This window comes from Sus scrofa, chromosome 4 (genome assembly GCF_054392235.1).
Source record: "Sus scrofa isolate SSC_HxYL_T2T_F1_AM1 chromosome 4, Sscrofa_HxYL_maternal_Yorkshire_Landrace_v2.0, whole genome shotgun sequence".
In the NCBI taxonomy this organism is placed as follows: domain Eukaryota; kingdom Metazoa; phylum Chordata; class Mammalia; order Artiodactyla; family Suidae; genus Sus; species Sus scrofa.
The window spans coordinates 136312560-136334523 of NC_139386.1; the positions used below are offsets into that span (position 1 = coordinate 136312560).

General features: G+C 44.2%; 1 protein-coding gene across 12 annotated transcripts in view; it reads right to left on the reverse strand.

Annotated features, from left to right (window-relative positions):
- The window catches only part of DNAI3 (dynein axonemal intermediate chain 3), a 60992-nt gene that overhangs the window by 31453 nt on the left and 7575 nt on the right, over positions 1 to 21964 (reverse strand). For 10 of the 12 annotated variants that reach the window (XR_014843158.1, XR_014843156.1, XR_014843157.1 and 7 more), the window contains exons 4-13: positions 18491 to 18672; positions 17789 to 17893; positions 15235 to 15384; positions 14023 to 14222; positions 8870 to 8986; positions 6505 to 6695; positions 5382 to 5506; positions 2607 to 2696; positions 1022 to 1108; positions 231 to 359 (exon numbers count right to left, since the gene is read on the reverse strand). Coding sequence is in view for 9 of the 12 variants with exons in the window: in XM_085021306.1 (XP_084877432.1) it covers positions 231 to 359; positions 1022 to 1108; positions 2607 to 2696; positions 5382 to 5506; positions 6505 to 6695; positions 8870 to 8986; positions 14023 to 14222; positions 15235 to 15384; positions 17789 to 17893; positions 18491 to 18672 (1376 nt within the window). In the remaining 3 variants the exon portion in view is untranslated. Of the gene's footprint in view, positions 1 to 230; positions 360 to 1021; positions 1109 to 2606; positions 2697 to 5381; positions 5507 to 6504; positions 6696 to 8869; positions 8987 to 14022; positions 14223 to 15079; positions 15385 to 17788; positions 17894 to 18490; positions 18673 to 21964 lie in introns of all 12 variants that reach the window. The other 2 variants (XM_085021310.1, XM_085021309.1) reach the window with 1 other exon arrangement.

The window sequence follows — 21964 nt, forward strand, 5'->3', positions numbered from 1 at the left end:
TACACTTTTTAGTGGTTTATAAAGCATCAAAGTTGAAACACTGGTCTTCTTCTCATCCCCACGTCAGATATTGGCTGGGCAACCAGTGACACAACTGTGTGATGTCTAGTTCCTGGTTATATCACAACTTAAATGCAAATGAACTGTTGACTTGAGACAATTTCTTCAATTAAAATCTTCTGAAAACTTACAAGCCAGCTGGAGAAAAGTATGAAGGCACCAAGACTCACCTCAAATGTGTCAGGCAGCCAGTGAATATCTGTAATTACTTTCCTATGGCCGTTTTCTATCGAGGAGACGGCACACTGCCTGATATACATCGCCTCTTTGTTGCTGTCTGGTTCAAGGAGAAACATAGGCTGTAAAATGGGAAAAGAAAGTTATGGGCTAAATTCGGAGAGCTGATGAATGAACTCATACTTGACTTATCATTCCAACTAAAATCAATGACTTAGAGAAGTACCAGCTCAAGGAAAAACATAAATTAGGGTTTCTATGTATCCCAGAGTCTAGTAATAAGATTAACCTCTCTCCCCTTCAATTTGGCCTAAGATTTTGTCTATGAACTTTTAACAACAATGATTGACCCATTCTCTAAGGAACCAGTGAGATCCCATTTTTGAAGGAGGATGTGAAGGCTTAGAACCCTGTCATGTGCCTTTTTTTATCTCGGCAACCCTGTCATGTGCCTTTTTTTTTTTTTTTTTGGTCTTATTAGAGCTACACCCGTGATATATGGAGGTTCCCAGGCTAAGGGTGGAATTGGAACTATAGCTGCCGACCTATGCCACAGGCACAGCAACACAGGATCCAAGTGGAGTCTGCAACCTACGCCATAGCTCACCGCAACGCCAGATCCTTAACCCACTGAGTGAGGCCAAGGATCGAACCTGCGTTCTCGCGGATGCTAGTCAGATTTGTTACCTCTGAATCGTGACCGGAACTCCAATCCTGTTATGTACTTTTTTGATAAACTCCTGAATGGAAAAAACTTGCAAGTGAGAAGTGAGGAAAAGCTAACCTTGAGTGTGACTTTCTTACTTCTGTTACCACCTGCCTTGATGTTTTCTATTCGATCTGCGTGTGCGGTAATATCCCACATGACAATCTGGAACAGAAATAAATGTCATTGCAATCTATTTTCAGGAAGTAGCGAATTGGATATTGAACATTTAAAAAAACCCCTATTGGAATTGTATGCACTCTGATAAATCAATCGCCTTGGGAGGATAATCAAATTTAGCCCGTGTATAAGACGGCAACTTTTAAAGTGAGTATAAGAAATGTTTTCTTCTTCATAAAAGAGTTTAAGCACTTTGGGTGTTGTGCTTGTGTAAGTAAATTCTAGCCGTTTCTTTTAAAAGCCAATGTAGACATCATGCAATTCTCTCTGCTCCAGGGAGAGTTCTTCCTCTGTTCGGGGAATGTGCTTGTTCTGGGGACAGCTGTCTTAGACCCAGGAGAAAGCAGTCTGTTCTCCAGAATTACGTGCAAACACCCGAAATTGTCCAAAAGGCTAGGAAGCTATGATTTCTATTCAAATGAATATTATGGCCAATTTTGAATTTGCATATACATGGATGGTCATTTTTGAAAAATCAGAATAAAGTATCCCATGTGACACTAAATTAGAATACTAAGACCTTAACAGAACGTCAGGATGATAGAACTATGAATGATTTGATTTTTATCATTTACTTTTACAAAGTATTCTAAAGCAAACTTCGCAATAAGTAAAAAGGGCATTTCAGGGTCTGCAGGGCTTTTGGAGGAGGAGCTCCAGGTCATCCTTATGATCGCCAGTTACTACTGAACAAAACCAAAGAAAAAATTGATTTTCTTAGGAGTTCCCATTGAGGGCGCAGTGGGTTCAGGATGTGACCATGTCACAGCCATGGCTCCAATTCGATCCCTGGCCCTGGGAACTTCCATTCGTCTCAGGTGCGGCCAAAAAGGAAAAAAATTAGGTTTCTTAGATGTTTTGTTCTGGATGAGGGGATGGATGATGCAGATGTTCACAGTCCACCACAGGGCGCTTCCCAGTCACACACAAAAGATAAGGCACCCCTGCAGTGGTCAGACTCAACGGCTATCACAGTGGACTTAAACTTCGGTCACAAAATAGCTGTAAGATCTCTATTTTGCTTTTTTGGAGAGACAGGCAATTGGAAGATAGAATCTAAACTTCATATAAATTAGACAACTTAAGGAGAAAAAGAAAAAGAGCAAACGGGACATTGAGGTATACAAACATAAATTCGGTGATACAGGCTGTTTTCCAGAGAATTCTGTTTAAAGTCTGGATCATTCCCTGACTCCTGTACCCCTGGGGAAATTTCAGAAGAGGCCTCTTGACCAAAAGGCATTCATGCTTTTGGGTTTGTTCTTCTGTGCGGGCTTGTAATATGTGGTTCTAACCCAGCGACACCAGGTTTTGTCCCCGTTATCACAGCAGGGTTTCCTGCGGACCTCGCGAGCCCAGATACAGTGGCAGACATGCTGACATGTGTTTCCCCTGCTGAACTGAACGCTTAAGTTCAAAAAACTACCGACCAATATTGTTACAGAATATCGTCTAATAAAGAGTTGAAAAAGCTCACGTGTACCTGCCCATTCATGCAGCCTCCAGCAATGATATTAGGGTCACTCGGACAGAACTTGAAGCAGAAGATGTCATCCGGGCTCTCCAGCATTAGCTAAGGGGAAACCCCCACCAAGTTCAAGAGACCGTGAGAGAAACTATTAGGCTCATGGGCAGAAAATAATATGAAGACAGTCAAAAGTCAAATCTATAAGAACCATGCACCTGGAGTCCATTCCTAGAATTCTACCTCTGGATTGGAAGCTGCTGTCACCGAGTTTTATCCTGGATGTTGACCCAGAGCAGGTAGGTCCTCGAGGCCCGTCTCCCCACCCCTACCCTCCACTGGTCATTGTTGGAGCGTATCATCATGTGTTATAAATAAAAACTATGAGAGTGCTTCCGGTAAGCAGACAGCAACCTCTATGTCTGGGAGGCCAGGATGTTGTATTATCTATTCCCTGCTGTATACAGGGCCTGGCACAGAGAGAGCGCTCAAAATTAAAACATGTTGAACAATATTATCACTGGCAACACTGCCAGGGGTATTTCAAATTTTAAAACAACACAGAACCCAGAGGTAAACAAAATCAAGTGCCTGGAGGGCGGGGGGGGAAGCCCTGAAAGGAACACACTTATTTGTGAGCAAATAGGTGTAGTAACCACAGTGAACACCTGCCCTGCTGTGCTGGCACTGTGCTACACACTTGCATGGTTGCATGGTGACCGCTCTTCCATAAAGATAACGGCCAAAAACACAGGCTCCAGAGGCCGTGGGTTTTCCACCACCGAGCTAAAGAGTTCGAATTGGAATTGCGGCGGATTATCTTGGTTTAGTTGGTTCTTTATGGAGAAACCTGTTTTTGAAAATACAACCTTTAATACTTTCCTATAGTTTTGATTAGAACAAAGACAAAATTAATCATTTGCATTATTTCTTTAGCAAATTATTTGCAAGTCTTTTAAAAGCTATTCTTCAGAACAGAGGAAAGGCGAGTTTTTCTTCCTGCTTCCTATTTGTCTGGAAGTTGGGCCATGCTCCCATGGCCGGCAGTGGGGAGCCTTCCACACTGCAGAGGAGGTAGGAAAACCGCAGCCAGAGAAAGGCCACCTTTCTTGTGATAAGTAGCTGACGAGGAAGGACGATTGAGCTGCCATTTTGATCTCTGTATCTGTAATAATTAAAGCATCTAGACTCTCTAACAGTAAAACTGCCTTCATTCCGATGGATTAGGGAAGGACTAAGGCGAAGCTAGAGTTTATTAGGGAAAGCCCTAGTTATAGAATGCCTTATAGAAGCAAAATATCGTTATATTCAAGTACGTTGAAAAAAGGTAATCTAACATTGCAAAGCACCCTCCCCTAAGCAGAAGCCATCTGGAGCACACACCGGAAACTGAACACGGAGGCAAACCCAGCATGCAGCCTTATTTAATTGGGCTGCTGTGCGTTTTGGTTTGGTTTTCATTGGGCTATTTAAAAATTGGGAGATGTTGGCGGGCAGCCGCTGGAGCTGCCTGGAGAGCTTGGCCGTCCACAGCGATGCTGTGCTTCTGCCCGGGCTGCGCAAGTGGATGCTGAGGGAGGGGCAGCACTGCCCTGGCTTCACCTGCAATACCCGCCCCTAGGGGCTCAGTCACCCGCAGGACAACAAACCCCAAGTATCCAGGGTTGAACCAAGCGGATGACTTGCGAGGGGGAGCAGCTGCTCAGAGTGCTGGCTCTACTGCAGCCGTGTCCCAAAGGTGTGCATCCTGGTGTCTGTTTCCTGCAGCTTCAGACCCGCTCTGCAGACCCCCGTTCTGTAACCTTCTGCAAGGCCCGAGGCCACCTTCTACAGCTGTTGCTGTGCTCAGTGTTGACACCGCCGCAGGGACCAGGGCCAGGCTGGCCCAGCGTGTCAGCGCCTAAAGGTCTCAGGGTGAGTTCCCAGCCCCCAGGGTGAACTGTGTCCTGAGGGCCTTTGCTGGGGTGGGAAAGCTAACCCTCATGGGGGCCAGCCAGGGGGTCAGGAAATGCAGCCCATCACCCAGTTGAGGATTAACTCCTTAGTGTGTGGGGGGGGCCATAGCCAAGCGCATCCTGTTTAAAGCCCTGTCTTCATCCTTGACCTTCATCTGGCGCTTGACCTTCTCTCACCATCAGCTGCTCATACATGTTTACACTGTTTGCACAACCAGTAAAGGAAAACTTATGAATTTAGACACTCGATGTCCCTAAGTATTTAACCATCAATTAGAAACCTATTTGATTAACATTGTTTCTGAATTTTTAATTAAAATTAAAAAGCTAAAAGCAAAAAATAAATAAAAATTGGGAGATGTCACACAAAACTTGATGAGTGGGACCACCTGGCAAGAGCCGAAGCGGGGCTGTCCCCGCAGGTGGGCCGTGTGCTCTCTAGAGCCACTGTCCCCTCCCTCCCCACTGTCTCTCATACAGTCATCTTTACCTGCCACCATCTCCTACCATGATCCTGGGAACTGAGGAAAATCAGGTGACACTAAAATCTCATAAAGCTCATAAAAGGGTTTCTCCTTAAGATCAATCGAACATGCCTCTCACAGTATTTTTTGAAATAACATGTTGGTTTGTTCCAATAAACCTTTCCAATAAACCAAGTGTAAACTTGAGTTTTGCTCAAACAGAATGATGACAAATTCGAAACTGAAGAAAGCCTAACTTTATGAGGGTTTACAACATCATGTGGTTGTAAAGCATTTGTTGATTAAAACTGCTAAAGATACACGAAAGAAGTGTTTGAAATTTTTAGACCACGTGGATGACTCTGCTGAATTACCTGAGGATGTATGGGATCGGAGAAACTCCAGAAAAGAATCAGCGATGGCTGCAGCAATAATTTACCAGAAAAGTGGACTCTTTCTTCAAAGGAGAGTCGAACAGCCACCGACACAGCTATTAGCCCTGATTGAAACACAGCCAGGAATTAAAGTCTGTAGCAACTGGGCGTAGAGAAGTGGTTTTAGGTCTTGCCTTTTTTGTTTGTTTGTTTTTGTTTTTGTTTGTTTGTTTGTTTGTTTTGCTTTTTAGGGCCACACTCATGGCATATGGAGGTTCCCAAGCTAGGGGTCAAATCAGACCTACAGCTGCCGGCCTACACCACAGCTCAGGGCAACTCTGAATCCTTAACCCACTGAGCGAGGCCAGGGATCAAACCCACAACCTCAGATTCGTTTCAGCTGCACCACGTTGGGAACTCCAGGCCTTGCTTTTCTCTATAGTCAGTGCTCATTTCCATTTCAATCAAACCTGTGTGAAAATATTCTATGGGAGTTTTCTTGGATCCCTACTGTCTAATACCAGGGTTGCCAATAGCCGCTTGTCACTTATTTAGCACTTGAACTGTGGCTGGTCCAAATTGAGATTACTATTAGTATAAATAAACAGTGCATTTTGATGATTTAGTCAGAAGAAGACGGGTTTTGTTTGTTTGTGTTTTTTGGGTGAGGAGGACAGTGTCGGGGAGGGAAGGAGGTACAGGGCACGGGTGGCTCTGTCCCTGGTTCTGCCCTCAGACGTCCCTGCCTCCCTTGGGTACTGAGTGCTTGGAAGGAGGCGTGTCTCCTATCTTGCCCAGTAATCAGGGCCGCAGGGCATCAGAGGAAGGAAGTTAGCCTTGGTGGTCGTCAGGCCCCAGGCAAATCCAGATTCAGCATTGCAACAGCTGGGCGACCTGAGCCAGTCATTTCCCCGAGTTGAACTTTGGTCCCCTGCTTGTAGAGACCCCAGGGCGGTCCCATGGGGTAGCTGGGAGGACACGTGATGGGAGAAGGCACAGAAAGTGCTTGGCAGGCAGGTGCCTGCACTCGGGAATGGACGGTGTCTCATTGGAAGTGAGCCTGTCTGTGGTTTGACTCTGTCAGCGTCAGCCCAGAGTGGCCTCCCAGCTGGATCCCGCTCACCGCAGACAACCGGATGCCAGCAGATGCAGGTGATCATCTTCTCTGCCAGGTTGTGCAGGTCCGTGAAGGACTGGTATTCTTTCAGGTGGGTGTCAGTCTTGTCCCCAAATGTGCCTTCTTCTTCCGCCAGGCTTTTCCAGTCGTCCACAAATGTATTCATGATTTCATTTTGCTGCAGGGCTATTTCAACACTATTTTGTAAAAGAAAAAAAAGAATTAAGATGTTAGATTTTCGTATTCGATGATATGGCTTTTAGCAGAGTGGTTTTCAGTTACACGTTTCCTAAAATAAGGAAAAAACCTTGTATTTAGATAATTATATACAAGCAGTAAATACCATAATAGATATTCTTAACATATCAAACAAGGGTACCATTTAATACCTCTGTCATTAATCATTACAGTATCACTTACTGCTTAATTGTAAACCCTTCTCGAAAACTCATCTGTTAAACTAGAAGCATTTCCTAGGACCAGCAGCCTCAGCATGACCGGAACTGTTAGAAATGAGGAGTCACAAGCTACACCCCAGACCTCCCGAGTCAGAACCTGCGTTTTAAGAAGACACCCAGCTGGTTCACGTGCACATTGAGGTCTGAACAACCCTGTGTAGGGTAGGTTCATACCCGGAGCATCCAGGTTTAAAACCCAGTTTCAAAGAGAAGCATTTGTTAGCATTTTCAAAACCATTTCTTTCTGTTCCAGGCTGAACGGGGAGGTAATTCACGAGGAAGAAGTAAAGACAGCACCTTCCCTCTGGTTTCCCGAGTCCGTCCGCCTGAACTCTACCACCTGGATCCTGAGAATGATGAACTGGAGGCTGGCAAGGTTTGCTGTCTGAGAGAAAGCCTGTGGGTATCATTTTTCTTAAGCCCTCAAGTGAATGTTTCTTAGTGGATTTGAGCATCTCCTTAAAGTTTCTCTCTCTCCTCTCAGATCCTTTTCTTCTGTTGCAAATAATGCCTGCCTTAGGTTTGTTCTGGACAAAATTCTATGCGAAAAAAAGAGCTCATGTATCAAAGGGCTCTCTTCCAGAACAAACTCAGGCTTATATTAATCTTAAAAAATTAAGTAAACCTTAAACAGTTCTTGGGTAACAGGCACGGCTGCGATGTAAATGGGGGTTGCTTATTCATTCTTGGCCAGTGTTAAATTTCCGGTACTTATTTTCCTCTTTCTTCTTATAATTCTGGCCCTTGCTTCCCACATCTCAAGGAGGGAATTCTGAAGCTGTTCTTCTTACAAGCATGGCAATTGAAAGGGAAGAATAAAAGCTGCTAAAAATAATACCCAATGCAGGTAATTGAGAACTGGCTACAGACCGTTTATTTCCCTGAAATGCACTGTACACAGATAGACATCTCATTTTTACTGTTCTTAATAACTACTTAATTTTGATATGAGGAAAAGAAACCTCAGATTTTTCTCCTTTCTTTCTCATTGCCCACATAGGGAACACTCCCACATTGCTGTAAGGGAGTGGCAAATACTTAATAAGCTCTCTTTGAATCATTAGTGAATTCTTTTTTGTCTTTTTAGTGAATTTTTGAACCAGATTCTAAGCATAGGTCACAACTTTTGAGAGTTGTTGGAGTTTTCAAGACATTTAATCTTAAAATGTTTTCTTAAAAATAAAAATAAAAAACTTAACCTGGACTATATATGAGCTCGTCTATCAAATCTTTCATTTTGGAAAGAAACAGAAACTGACCTATTGGTACAAATGGCAGAACCTGAACCACTGACCTGAACTCCGATATCAACTTGATGAGAGCTTGCCAAACTGTTTCTTTGGCTTAAAAGTCCCAAGGCTCTGCTTAGGGCCCTAGTGTCAGGGTAGGGGGCGTTTTTAAGACATTTCTCTTTCAGAGCCAGTAACAGCGGCAGCAACACAAGAGTTAGGGATGAGGGCGACCTATCCAAAACCCATACCTGCCTTGAATTCAGGTTCTCACTTAAAAGTAATTTTGGTAAATGCCTATCGTCACTGTAATGATCATCTCCAGCACCCACAGCATCCCCGTCTTTGTAAACCTCTAAGAGGCAGTGAAGCTAAGAAGGCGAGTGCGAGGAAAACCGTTAGGAAACCGTGGTGAGTCAATGGTAACTTGCCATCAGGAAACAGCATATACACCTTTCCGGCTCACTGTGTGTGGTGGGCCCTCGATTTGAGGGTCTAGGATGTTGCTTAGCAACAGAAGGGAAAGACAGACCGAGAGTCTGTAGAACGTGTCACGCCGCCGATAAACGTCTTCATACATCCTGTCTGGACACCAGGCAGGGAGCTGTTTTTTAAAGACCTACCATTGTAAGTGCACATACACACTTTACATTGATATTTTTAAACTTCACATGCAGCTTTTACCTTATGGACACGTTGTTAAGAAACTCAGTCAGAGTCTTCGATTGTCCCAGTGTGTCTTTTTCTTCTTCTGAAAACTCTCTTGGATAATATTGTGTAGTAGCATTTTTGGGATATGCCCTAATATATTAAAAGAAAGTGAATACCCCAAATTAGATCAAAGACAATTAAATAGAGGCCATGACAGGTCAAAAGTTTGTCTCTGAAACAATATTAGGGTATTTTTTTGTATTTAAATTTTATATATTGAATTTTTTTCTACACCGTGGACAACAGATCCTGGCTGCCATTCAAAGTACTCGTGAATTTCACTCTTTATTTTAAAAACAATTTATTTAGATAATTTAAATTTACAGAAAAGTTGTAAGAAGGGTATAAAAAATTCCCATATGCTCCTTCCCCAGACTCATTAGTTACTAACATTTTGTCACTCCATCAACATGGAAATAGTGTCCATCATTAACAGTCAGCATTCACTGAGAGGCCAATAAATTTAAAGTTATGTGGTTAGGGTTCCTGCTGTCAGAAGTTCGCTCTTCCTTTCTGAGCCTACCTCCTGAGTCTGTCCTGGCTGACTCACTTTTCTGTACACTGGCAGGAAAACAGAATGCTCTACCTGGCTTGACTAAGAAATTTGTCTCAAAACTCTACTTAAAAGAGACACATGCACCCGCATGTTCATTGCAGCACTATTCACAATAGCCAGGACATGGAAACAATCCAAATGTCCATCGACAGATGACTGGATTAGGAAGATGTGGTACATATGCACAATGGAATACTACTCAGCCATAAAAAAGAATGACATAACGCCATGTGCAGCAACATGGATGGAACTAGAGAATCTCATACTGAGTGAAATGAGCCAGAAAGACAAAGACAAATACCATATGATATCACTTATAACTGGAATCTAATATCCAGCACAAATGAACATCTCCTCAGAAAAGAAAATCATGGACTTGGAGAAGAGACTTGTGGCTGCCTGATGGGAGGGGGAGGGAGTGGGAGGGATCCGGAGCTTGGGCTTATCAGACACAACTTAGAATAGATTTACAAGGAGATCCTGCTGAGTAGCATTGAGAACTTTGTCTAGATACTCATGTTGCAACGGAACAAAGGGTGGGGGAAAAATGTAATTGTAATGTATACATGTAAGGATAACTTGATCCCCTTGCTGTACAGTGGGAAAATTAAAAAAAAAAAATTTGTCTCAAAAATCTGTTTCTTCCACTCATGAGTCACCTCTCTCCTTCCTGTCTTACCCTCATTTCTTGATATTTAAAGTTTTTTTTTTTGTCTTTTGTCTTTTTTAGGGCCACACCCTCAGCATATGGGGGTTCCCAGGCTAGGGGTTGAATCGGAGCTGTAACTGCTGGCCTACACCACAGCCACAGCAATGCCAGATCACCAGACCTGAGCCACGTCTGCAACCTACACCACAGCTCAGGGCAATGCTGGATCCTTGACCTACTGAGCAAGGCCAGGGATTGAACCCCTGTCCCCATGGATACTAGTCGGATTCATTAACCACTGAGCCACAACGGGAACTCGGAGATTTAATGATCTTTGACGTCCTGATCATCTTCCAAGGCCTGATCACTCCTCGTCCTTGTCCTCACCTCACTGGCTCTGGCCGGTCTGGCCATCTGCTCCCGGCTTCTGAGCCATGTCCTTCCTCACCCTGGTACCTATGCACTTAGGCCCTGACTTTAACACTGCATTGGCATGGTTTCTGACTCTTCGGTTCACAGAGATCTGAAAGTCATGTTTTTGTTTTGTTTTTTGTCTTTTTGCTATTTCTCGGGCTGCTCCCGCGGCATATGGTGGTCCCCAGGCTAGGGATCAAATCGAGCTGTAGCCACCGGCCTACGCCAGAGCCACAGCAATTCGGGATCCGAGCCGCGTCTGCAACCTACACCACAGCTCGTGGCAACGCTGGATCCCCAACCCACTGAGCAAGCGCAGGGACCAAACCCGCAGCCTCATGGTTCCTAGTCGGATTCGTTAACCCCTGCGCCACGACGGGAACTCCTGAAAGTCATGTTTTGAAGATGATTTTCTCTGGCTGATTCTCCTGTCTTAACCTCTCTCACTGTTCATTCCATGGCTCTCTTACACTGAACTCACGTCCGTCATTCTGCATGTTCTTCCTTAACTCGATCCCCTCCCCTTCCCTTCCTCTGTCCTTTTCCCCCTCCGTTTAATGACTACCTGCCAGGAACTGTCCTGTGAGTTGGGGGTAGAGCAGTAAACCAACCAGACAACGTTCCCGTCTCGTGGAGCTTAAATTCTACGTCGTGGTGAGAAGGGGAGAGGAGAGAGACAATGACCAGTACACACCAAGCGATGAGGGAACCGTGAAGGCAAAGTAAGGCAAGAGGTTGGCTCTGCTTTTCCACAGGAGTGTCGGGGAATAAGCCTCGTGCAAGCAGAGGTCTGAATGGAGGAGGGAGAAAACCCTCAGGACGGGGAAGAGCGGCCTCTGCAGAGGACCTGTGAGCATGAGCACGTGTCAGATCTCAGGATGCGTTGGGGACTGCAGGGAACCAAAGGGGCTGGAACGAATGGGCCAGAGAATTGTGGGAAACGAGGGCCGAGGACTCCAATCGCCATCACACGAAGCTTTGTAAGTCCCTTCAGGATAGGAGGCCATAGGAGGGGTTGCGTCAGTGACATGGTATGAGCTTCATTTAACAGGATTAGCCGGGCTCTTGTGTGAGCAGCGTGATGCAAGAGGATAGAGAAAGCCCCATTAGGCTGCATTCCAGTAATCCAGGCAGAGGTGACGATGCTTGGTCCAAGCTGAGAGCAGGGAATGTATTTTGAAGACAGACCCAATACAATTTAAGATTTGGTGTCTGAGCAATTACAAGAAGACCACTGCCATTTACTGAAATGAGGAAGATTTGGGAGTCTGGGGCTTGAAAACAGAAAGTCCAAAGTTTGTGGTTGGACATGTTAACTTTGAGACGTTAGATATTTAAGGAAGCGGATGAGTATGAACACATGAGCATAGAGTTCGGGGAGAGATTGAGGTTGAAGCCATCAGCCAAGAGATGACAGGTAACATCACAGGAATGAACACATTCACTCAGAGATCAACTACAGTTGGAGAACACATCGAAAGGAGTCAGCTTTGTGGGTCCTTTAACATTTGGAAGTTGGGAGGAGCAGGATCTCAGTAAAAGAGACAGAGAAGGCGCTGCAGGTGAGTTCGGCGGGTGAATGAGTAGTCTCCACCAGCCAACGGACAGGTGTTGACGGAAGGAGAAACGGTCAGCGTGTTAAATACTGCCAAGCAGTGGCAAAAGAGGGGGTCTGAAGACTGGATGAGGCAGTCAGACCACGGGGTCTTTGGTGGCTTTGCTAAGACTGGAGCATACTTAAGACAGAGGGTAGAAGAGAAGTTGGAGCTAGAAAACGTGCACAGTGCTGTGAGGGGTTTCGATGTTAAAAAAAAAGCAGAGAAATGACCTGAGCGCCAGAAAGGCCAAAAAGTTTTTGTTGGTTTTAGCGATGAGGTTTACAGCATTCTGCGTTTACATGTGTCTCCTTTCCATCCTTTCTCCTTGGTTTGCTGCCGCCTGACTTTAGAACCTGGTCACATTTCCCTGGTTTAATGAGAGTAGGCCGATCCTACTCAATCCAGTCTCCTCAACTCCAGACTCCCCTCCTGCCCCGTTCTCCCTACACACTGCCCGGCTCAGCTTGTTTTAATAGCTTTGCCTTCTTGCCTCTGCCTGGGCTTTGGAACTTGCCAAAGTTCCCTACAATCAGTGACAGAGAACCAGACCTGTTTCTCTGTCTGCCTCTGCTCCTCCCTCCACGCCTCCCAGGCTGGTCTCCATGTTGTCCGTACAAGCTCTGTTGATCCCTCCCCCTTGAATTGTTCATGTGATTAAAAAAAAAAAAAAAAAAAAAAAAAAAAAAGGTTGTTTTCCCTTTCTGTGTGTTCAGGTCATACTCAACATTTGTGGCTTATCTTCTATAAATCTAAAATTATTTCAAAATAAAACAACACCAGATCCGAGATGGGTCTGTGACCTACACCACAGCTCAAGGCAACGTTGGTTCCTTAACCTGCTAAGCGAGGTCAGGGATTGAACCTGCATCCTCATGGATGCTAGTCAGGTTCATTTCAGCTGAACCATGATGGAAAATCCTGGTTTAATTCTTTTTTAAAAAAGACATGCATGGCTTAGCTAAATATGTCTTCAAATTTACACAACTTTCAAAGCCTAGTTCAGTTTCCCAAAGGAGTCCCTCGGGAATCCATTTCACATCAATTAATTCACTAAAAATTTTACTTAAAAGCTTGCTGTGTGGAATGATATCATTTACAGCCTCAAAGCACTCTGGCTGTAAGGCAGACAGGCCAGTAAGCGGGTGAGTACAACATGGGTCATCGGTGTTGCAATAAAGACACGTCTAAGCTTTAGTGCAGAGGAGAGGGTGACTGACTCTACCTGGCGTTTCCAGGAAATCACAGAGGGTATGAACTGGAACCTACAGGGTGCAGAGGGTGGATCAGGTGGTGCAGGGCATTTTAGGCAGAGGAACAGCATGGGCAAAGGCAGGAAGGAAGGTATGCTGGGCCCGGACGTAGCTCGTAGGCTACAGCACGGAGGGCTTGTCTGGGGACGGGGCTGGACAGGCAGAGTGACTCACCGAGGAGGAAGGAAGGGGACCTCATATGTCATCCTGAGGGCTCCGGGCGTGCGGGGAGCCGTGGAAGGGATTTTGGCAGAGACGTGGTACGGTCTGACTTGAGACACAAGAATGACCATGCTGGTGGTATTATGGTGGTAGTGATAGATTGTAGGATCTATCTAGGGGAGTTAGAAGGTGAAGGTGATATTCCGGGTGACAGACGACGAGCCCTTCTCTAGAGCAGCACCGTAAGTATCGGCAGCATCACTGTTTCCCACTTTACAGTCTTTACGGTCTGACATATCTGTGTTTCACTTTCCTCCTAAGATTTTTAAAAGGCTCTGTCGATTATAGTTAGACCTTCTAGAGTTAAGTTCCTCCGTGGAGTGCTGTAGTCATGGTCAATTTACCTCTACTGTAAAGCCCTCTCAAAATAATCATGGGTGTTGCTAGATGTTACTGCAATTGCCTGTGGAAAAAATGTAAATGCATCACATACTTACCATCTCGTCTGCGTACTTGTGTCCCTGATTTGGGGGACTGCTTGCATGCCAACATCTCTCTCGAGTTGCTTAAGGGTAAAATTTTTATCTGGGTAGGCTGTGCATTCAATATAGGCATCTTTTACAGTGGAAGCATTCTGGTCACTGAACTTAACTGAGGCACCAAAATCACTTCGTTTCCGAGAAATCATGTAGGTGACCTGGAAGACACGTGAGCAGGAGAGGGAACATCATCGAGCCCCTGGAGGGGAACGGCCGCGTGGCCAAGGCTGGCGCTCTGCCCACATCCTCTTGGGTCCCTCTGTGTACTTCCCAAGTTCATGAGCCATATTCCCACAGCCACCTGGGCCGCTCTTCCATGGAGGAAGCTCTAGGGTCCCAGGGCCACTTTGTTGGAAGGTACATCTCGACCAGTGATAGATTGTAGGATGCATATGGAAGCCCCTCTCTTTTGCTTCTGTTTGGTGCGCCTCTGAGGTGTCATTTACGCTCCAGAGTTCATTCCCTTAGGGGTGCAGGCTGAAGCCTTACCTCTGCCAGACCTTGGTCTGAGACTGTACCCTTGCAGGGCTCCGGCATGTCCCTGTCCTGCCGCTTTCCCCATTCTCTTGAGGGGCATTTGCATAAGGAGTCCCTTGCACACAACTGCCCCTGTCAGGGGCTGCTCTGGGAAGGTCATTGGGTTAGTTTCCCAGGGAGGCTCTAACCAAGTACCACAGACTGGGTGGCTTGAAACAACAGGATTTTATTCCCTCTCGGTTGTGGAGGCTGGAAGTCTGAAGCCAGTGTCCGAGGGCCGGTTTCCTCCAGGGCTCTGAGGGTGAATCTGTTCCCTGGCTCTCTGCCAGCTTCTGGTGCGACAGCAGCAGCCCTGGGTCCCTGGTTGATGGATGCTTCACTCCAGTCTCTACCTCCTTCCTCACGTGCTGTTCTCCCTGCGTCTCCGCATCTTCTCAAGACCATCCTCTCATAAGGACCCCAGTCATACTGGATAAAGCTCCCCTGTTTCCCAATAAGGCCACGCCCTGAAGTAGTGGGGATTCAGACTTCAGCTTACCTTCCAGAACATCCACCTAAGGCAGTGATCCTTCGTCTGTCAAAAGGAAAGCCATATTCCTGTAGGAAACACGGCAAGCCATGCGGATCCCTCAGGAGTAAGCGTTGCTAAGTTACAGAGAGATGAGGACTAGAGATCATATTCAAGCCACTGACCTGCTTTGTGGATTCCTTAACTGATTCTTCTTCAATTTCTTTTTCACTGCCCAAAGAAACCCATGGTTTAGAGACAGGTGGCTTATAAATATATATATCTTCAGGAATATATTCTTTATATTCTTCCTGTTCTTCTGGTGCTTCTGGGGGCTGAAGTAAAACAAAAACATTCTAAAATACACGACCAAATTTACATATGCATATTTTGCAATAAATTTTACTCATATAACTTAAAGTCTTCCTTATTATTTTTCTTCTTTGTAGGTTCATGCCTTTAATTATGAGAAAAAAGTAAGCCAAAAAAAGTAAGATTAAAGAACAAACAAGAAAGGGATCAAGGATATAGAAAGAAGAAAAAGGAGAGGAATAAAAGTGAAAGATAAGTGATAAGAAAAAAGCATTTACTATATATTTTAAAGATATACATTACTGTATATATCTTTAAGAATATAGAATGCTAAAACTTGATAAAATGTAAAACTAATTTTCTCTGATTTAATGATATCCTTTGATAAAAGGATTATATGTATGAATAAATACAATATCCATTAAATAAGAAGAGTGAATGCTTTTTAAACCAAGATGTCCACCAGGAGATATACAGAGAGATACAGGTAGAGGTTTATAGATGTTCCTGCTGTTTTATTTGCAGTAGTCAAAAGAATGGGCAACCAAATGAATAGCATTAGGGAAAAGGGCTCATACATATTGTGGTATCATCAGAAAATAAAATCTCATAAAACATTTGCAATGAACAAACTGAATCTATAGCATATGATGTCTAAATGTATCAAGATGGATAGATCCTAAGATTTTACAATTCAGTGAGAAAAAGTTGCAAAGCAATTTGATTAAAATCTAGAAATTTTATGTAGATTTTAAATTAATGCAACATATTACCATGTATCATTATACACACATGGTAGCAGTGGGAAATCACAGACAGAAGCCGATATAACACTTTAGAAAATGGTCCCTTATAGGAGGAAGGAGTTAGAAAAAAATGGAGTTAGGAAGGATATGGGGGGGGTGGAACATTATCTATTATAATTTATTTCATTTTAAAGAATTTGAAGTGAATATAAGAAAATATTAACATTTGTTAATTATGGAAGGGGATTGTGCAGGTACTTGTTATACCATCTGTACTTTTATACTTGAAATATTCTACTGTAATAAAAAAATTAAAACACATAGAAAAACAATCATAAAAATAAAATTGAAAATGCCAGAGTTCCTGTCGTGGCACAGTGGTTAACAAATCCGACTAGGAACCATGAAGTTGTGGGTTCGATCCCTGGCCTCGCAGGGGGTTAAGGATCCGGTGTTGCCGTGAGCTGTGGTGTAGGTCGAAGACACAGCTCAGATCCCGCATGGCTGTGGCTGTGGTGTAGGCTGGTGGCTACAGCTGCGATTAGACCCCTAGCCTGGGAACCTCCACATGCCGCGGGAGCAGCTCAAGAAAAGGCAAAAAGACAAAAAAGAAAGAAAGAAAGAAAAAGTTAAGGCTAACTGAAAGATTGCTTTAAATTTTAAAAGTGTTAAACACTTTAAAGTTCTATGCTTCGTTTTTCTTGCTTATTGGACAGCCACACAAAGCCCTGCTTCCTGCACTTTGACCATACCTCCCCGTGGGGGTGCTACATCAGAAGGCAAGTGTCAGAAACCCGTCACCTTTCATACACACACCCCCAAAGTGAACAGACTGCCTTTCCTTGGAAACTATCATGCTTTTATTTTCTGCTCATCTTGGACACACCCTCCCCCTCAAATCCCCACTGACCAACCTGTCCTTTAAAATTCTTCTTTTAAATAATCATAGCCAACAGTTTTGGAGTGCTTAGATGTGTGCCAGGCACTATACAAGGGCTCTACCTGCCTCAACCCACTTAGTCTTCACGACAGTCCCGGAAATGGACACTGCTGGTGCCACCATGCAGCCCCGAGGCTCTGAATTTACCCGAGTCATGGAGATGGTAAGAGGAGAGCCAGGAATAGGGGTCAAGGCGGGTCTGAGAGCGGTGGTACTCCGGGTTCGCTGTTTCCCCTCTCACGGGGTCGATGAAGGGCAGATAAGCCAAGTGTCTGAGACCCTGAGACGTCTGTTAGCTCACCCCACATCTGCTGCTCAGCTGCTCTGGGTGCCAGAAGTGCTCCAGGCCCCAGGGGATCAGAGCTCGGCAGGAATAATCATGACCGGAGTTCCCATCGTGGCGCAGTGGTTAACGAATCTGACTAGGAACCATGAGGTTGCAGGTTTGATCCCTGGCCTTGCTCAGTGGGTTAAGGATCTGGCGTTGCTGTGAGCTGTGTTGTAGGTCGCAGACTCAGCTTGGATCCCGCGTTGCTGTGGCTCTGGCATAGGCTGGTGGCTATGGCTCCAATTAGACCCCTAGCCTGGGAACCTCCTTATGCCGCGGGAGTGGCCCTAGAAAAGGCAAAAAGACAAAAAAAAAAAAAAAAAAGAATAATCATGACCATGTCTACAGGGCTCCCCCAGAGCCACCACTTCCTTCTGGCCACCACAAATTGCACGGGCTCAGAACGTGCTTACGTTTAGATAGCTTTCCTTGCCCTCTTCAGTTCCAATAAGGTAAAAGTTAAGTCCATATTTGAAATCCTTGTCATAAACAAGCAGAAGCTCATCTCCAGGATATTCCTACAAAAATATCACAAGAGAAGGTTAATGTTCAGGGGTTGGTCAGTTTATATAGACATTGACACAAAACTGATATTTCTTTAATCAATCAATCATAGAAGATAATTATAGTTAATCTACGGCTAACAGCGCCAAATTACAAAATTATTTTATTAACTTACAAAAGCTCTTAAAACACAGTGGATCCAAGGAAATTTATCATGCAATTTTATTTCTAACATGAAAAAAAGAAGCATTCCTTTTATTTGGTATTGTTCCCTGTAGCATGTTTGCAGACAAATTATGAATCAGGATCAAATTATGAATCGAACAAATAAAAGCACTTTGGGAAAATAAGGGTAGGTTCCTTTTCTAGTTAAAATTGGGCAAGGATGAGCTTTTTCTGGGTGTGGAATAAGACAATCTGTCACCAGTTGGAGTTTTCTGTACACAAAGAGTCATCCAGAGGGATTCCCAAGAAGGTGTGGATACGATAGCCTTTGCCGAAAGTAATGGAAAACGCCAGATTTGAACTCAGCAATTTCTCCAACTTTTGTGATCATGTACCAGGAAGGTCTTGAGGTAGGACCAAGAAATAAAGAAGGATTCTGTACTTACCTGAACAATTTTTTTGACTGGGTAGAAATCAGATACTGCAGCTCTGTGTTCAAAGTCTGCCAAAATATCTTCTTTTCTGATAAGTTTATAAGGTTGGTCATCTGTGACATCTTCATCGACTCGACAATCAAATATTTCCTGGGTCATGGTAGTTAATACTAAAGGATAAATTTCTGGATGACCTGGGAATGGCCAGGTGGAATTAGGACATTAAATATAACCATTTAAAATATCAACACCAGGAAACATGCAATTGTTTGCTTTAAATACTTGCCTTGGTTAAAATTTTAAAAATTTTACATCCATTGTTCTTTTGTTTTTTTGGTTTTTTTTGCCTTTTTAGGGCTGCAGGTTCAGCATGTAGAAGTTCCCAGGCTAGGGGTTGAATCAGAGCTGCAGCTGGCCTGCATCACAGCTCAGGGCAACACTGGATCCTTAACCCACTGAGTGAGGCCAGGGATCTAACCTGCATCCTCATGGTTACTAGTCAGGTACTTAACCTGCTGATCCACAATGGGAACTCCCCACTGTTCTTATTTTTAAAGGAAGTTAATACATTGTTAAAAAGATTAAAAGATGAAAATAACAATTATCCCTAATATTACCTCTCAAGAGAGAACCTGTGTTAATAGATTAGTCACTCCCTATGTAGTATCTTACGTGAAATTCTAAATCCTTTCTTTCATACTTACCATTATGTCACTAGAATTTTACTATGACATTATGTAATTTTTCTAACGTATCATTTTAAATTAATGTAATTCTATAGCATAGTTTTTAACCATTCTGTTTTTGGTAAGCCATAATTTTTTTTTCCTCATTTGTTTCCAATGATTGTAAATAACTCTACAAACAAATATCTAATTTATAAATTTTTATCCTATTTCAAATTATTTTCTTAGGATTGGTTTTAAAAGTGAAATTATTGGTTCAAAGGTATTACCACCCCCTTTTCAGCTCTGTCAAGTCTGTTGCTTTCCTCAAACTGCCTCATTCTAAACCTGTGCTGACAGTCACTTGTGGTAAACAGAATGATGTCACCCCAAGGATATCCATGTCCCAATTCCTGAAGCCTGTGAAGTGCTGCCTTGGTGGTAAAAGGGACTTGCTGATGCGATGGAGTTTAGGATCTTAAGAGCCCCAGAGGTGTGTCTAATATGATCACAGGGTCCTTACAAGAGGAAGGAGATGGGACAGGGAGCCAGAGGTCAAAGAAAGAGAAAGATTAGAAGATGCTATGCTGCTGGCTTTGAAGATACAGGAAGGGGCCTAGAGTCAATGAACACAGAGAGCTTTTAGCTGAAAAAGATAAGAAAACAGATAACCCTTCCGAACCTCTGGGAGGAACCAGCTCTGCCAACACCTTGACTTTACCACCAGTGAAAGTCCTTGCAGATTTCTGATTTCCAAAATGTCACAACGGTAAACTTGTAGTAACTGGTTACAGTGGCAATAGGCAATTAGCATACCATGGCCACTCTAAAGTATGGATACACTAAAGTGTGACTTACAGTTTGGGTAAATTACTTAACTTTTGGGGGTCACAGAGCTCCCTCTTGTGATAGCCACATCGATGCTTACTTTCCAGAGCTAGAGGCTGAGAGGAGCATGTCTGGCACGAAGTTGCTGCTCCATAAATGGTAACCGTGTGTAAAAGTCATGCCTGTTCTCTAGAAATCTCCGGACCTTGCCTGTGAGCGCCTTCGGATACAGCTGTTTAGATAGTCTGTTGGCCTCTCGGTTCTTTGGTAGGAAAGGGAATCCAGTCCTTGGCAGCATGACCTCCGCAAGCTTTGAGTGACAGTTGACAAGGTCAGGACCCACGTCAAGGAAGTCAGAGGCTCCTAATGTTGCCTGTGGGGAGTCCGGGGGCAGAGAGACCTTCTAGCATAGGGGATGCTAAGTCTAACTCACCACAGGCCTCCTTCAAAGTTTTGAAGGTCCTTTTTCTTTTTTTCCCCTCTCCTTAAACAAACATACTCACTTCTATTTTTCAGCTGAACCATCTCCACCACTGCCACCTCCCCAGGTTCACGGACTTTCTTACCAGTCAATTATTTAGTCAGGAAATATTTACTGAGCACCTGCTATGTGAAAAGCATGGTCCTAGTGCCAAGGTCTACAATCTAGACAGACAGACAGAAAAGTACGCTCAGAAATACATAAGGACAAATAGTGACAAGTGCTATCTGGGAGAAAACAGGGTGCGAGATAGAACACAGAGCTGAAGAGGGCAGTAGTGTGGTGGTCTATTTAGGCAGGAAGAACAGAGACAGCAGTTCGTTCATTCATGTATTCAATTGATCAACAAGCATTTACTGAGGGCTTCTGTGTCAACATCTGGTCTGGGCACTGGAGCACAGCGGTCAGCAAGAGAGTTGCTGTTCCCCTGAAGCTTGTGTTTGTGTGAGAAAGAGAGAGAGAGCATGAGAACCCACAAGGGCTGGCCAGCACAGGCATATGTGTGTGAAGGGAGTATAAACGCATAAACAAATAAATATGTTCCTTCCTCATTATTCACAAATTTTGTATTTGCAAATTCACTTGCTAAAATGCATTTGTAACCTCAAGACCAATAGTGGTGGCATTTTTATGGTCATTAGTGGACATGCTTAGAGTAGCAAAGAAATGAGTTGCCCGATGTGCGTGTTGCCAGGGAAGGTCCAACAAGACTGTCTGGAGTTCCCTGGTGGCTCAAGGGTTAAGGATCCAGCATCGTTTCTACTGTGGCTCTGCCATCTTCTATCCTCCCTCAAACTGTGAGCGGTGTCCTTTCCACTGTCTCTGTACTAACACATTTCCCACCGTTTTGTGCTTTGTATTGGTGCTTTGCCTATTTAAAATGGTCCCCGAGATTACTGCTAAAGTGCTGTCTAGTGTTTCTAAGTGATGAAGGTGTGATGTGTTTTACAGAGAAAATACGTGTATCAGATAAGCATCAGTCAGGCGTGAATGGTAGGTAGTGTTGTTGGCCACAAGTTCAGTGTTAGTGAATCAACAATGTTCACTAAATGAGTTGTCTTTAAACAGAAGCACACATCAAACAAGGCTATGTGTTGATTGGTTAATGAAACATTGTGACCAGAGGCTGCAGGAACTTTATCCTGTGCTCCTCCTAGGAGGGAAGGTTCAGAATCCTCTATTCAACTTTGTAGCAACTGTGCAGAACTACCACGAATCAGGAAAATTGGCAGTATTTTAACTTCGGAATTATGACAAATGCGATGAAGGCAATAACACAGGCACTAGGTGAAAGAGAGGCCCTCAAGGACTGCCTCTTGTGGAGGTGGGGTTGGAGTCTGGATCTGAACGATGCAGAGAGGGTAGCATGGAAAAATTTTTTTCTCAGGTGTTGGGAACAACCAGAGCAAAAGGGCCTGAGGCAGCAACAAGCTTGGTGTGTTTCGTAACAAGCGAGGCTGATGAGCTGTACGTGGGTGGAGAGGATGGAGAGATGAGGTTAGAGAGGAGGGC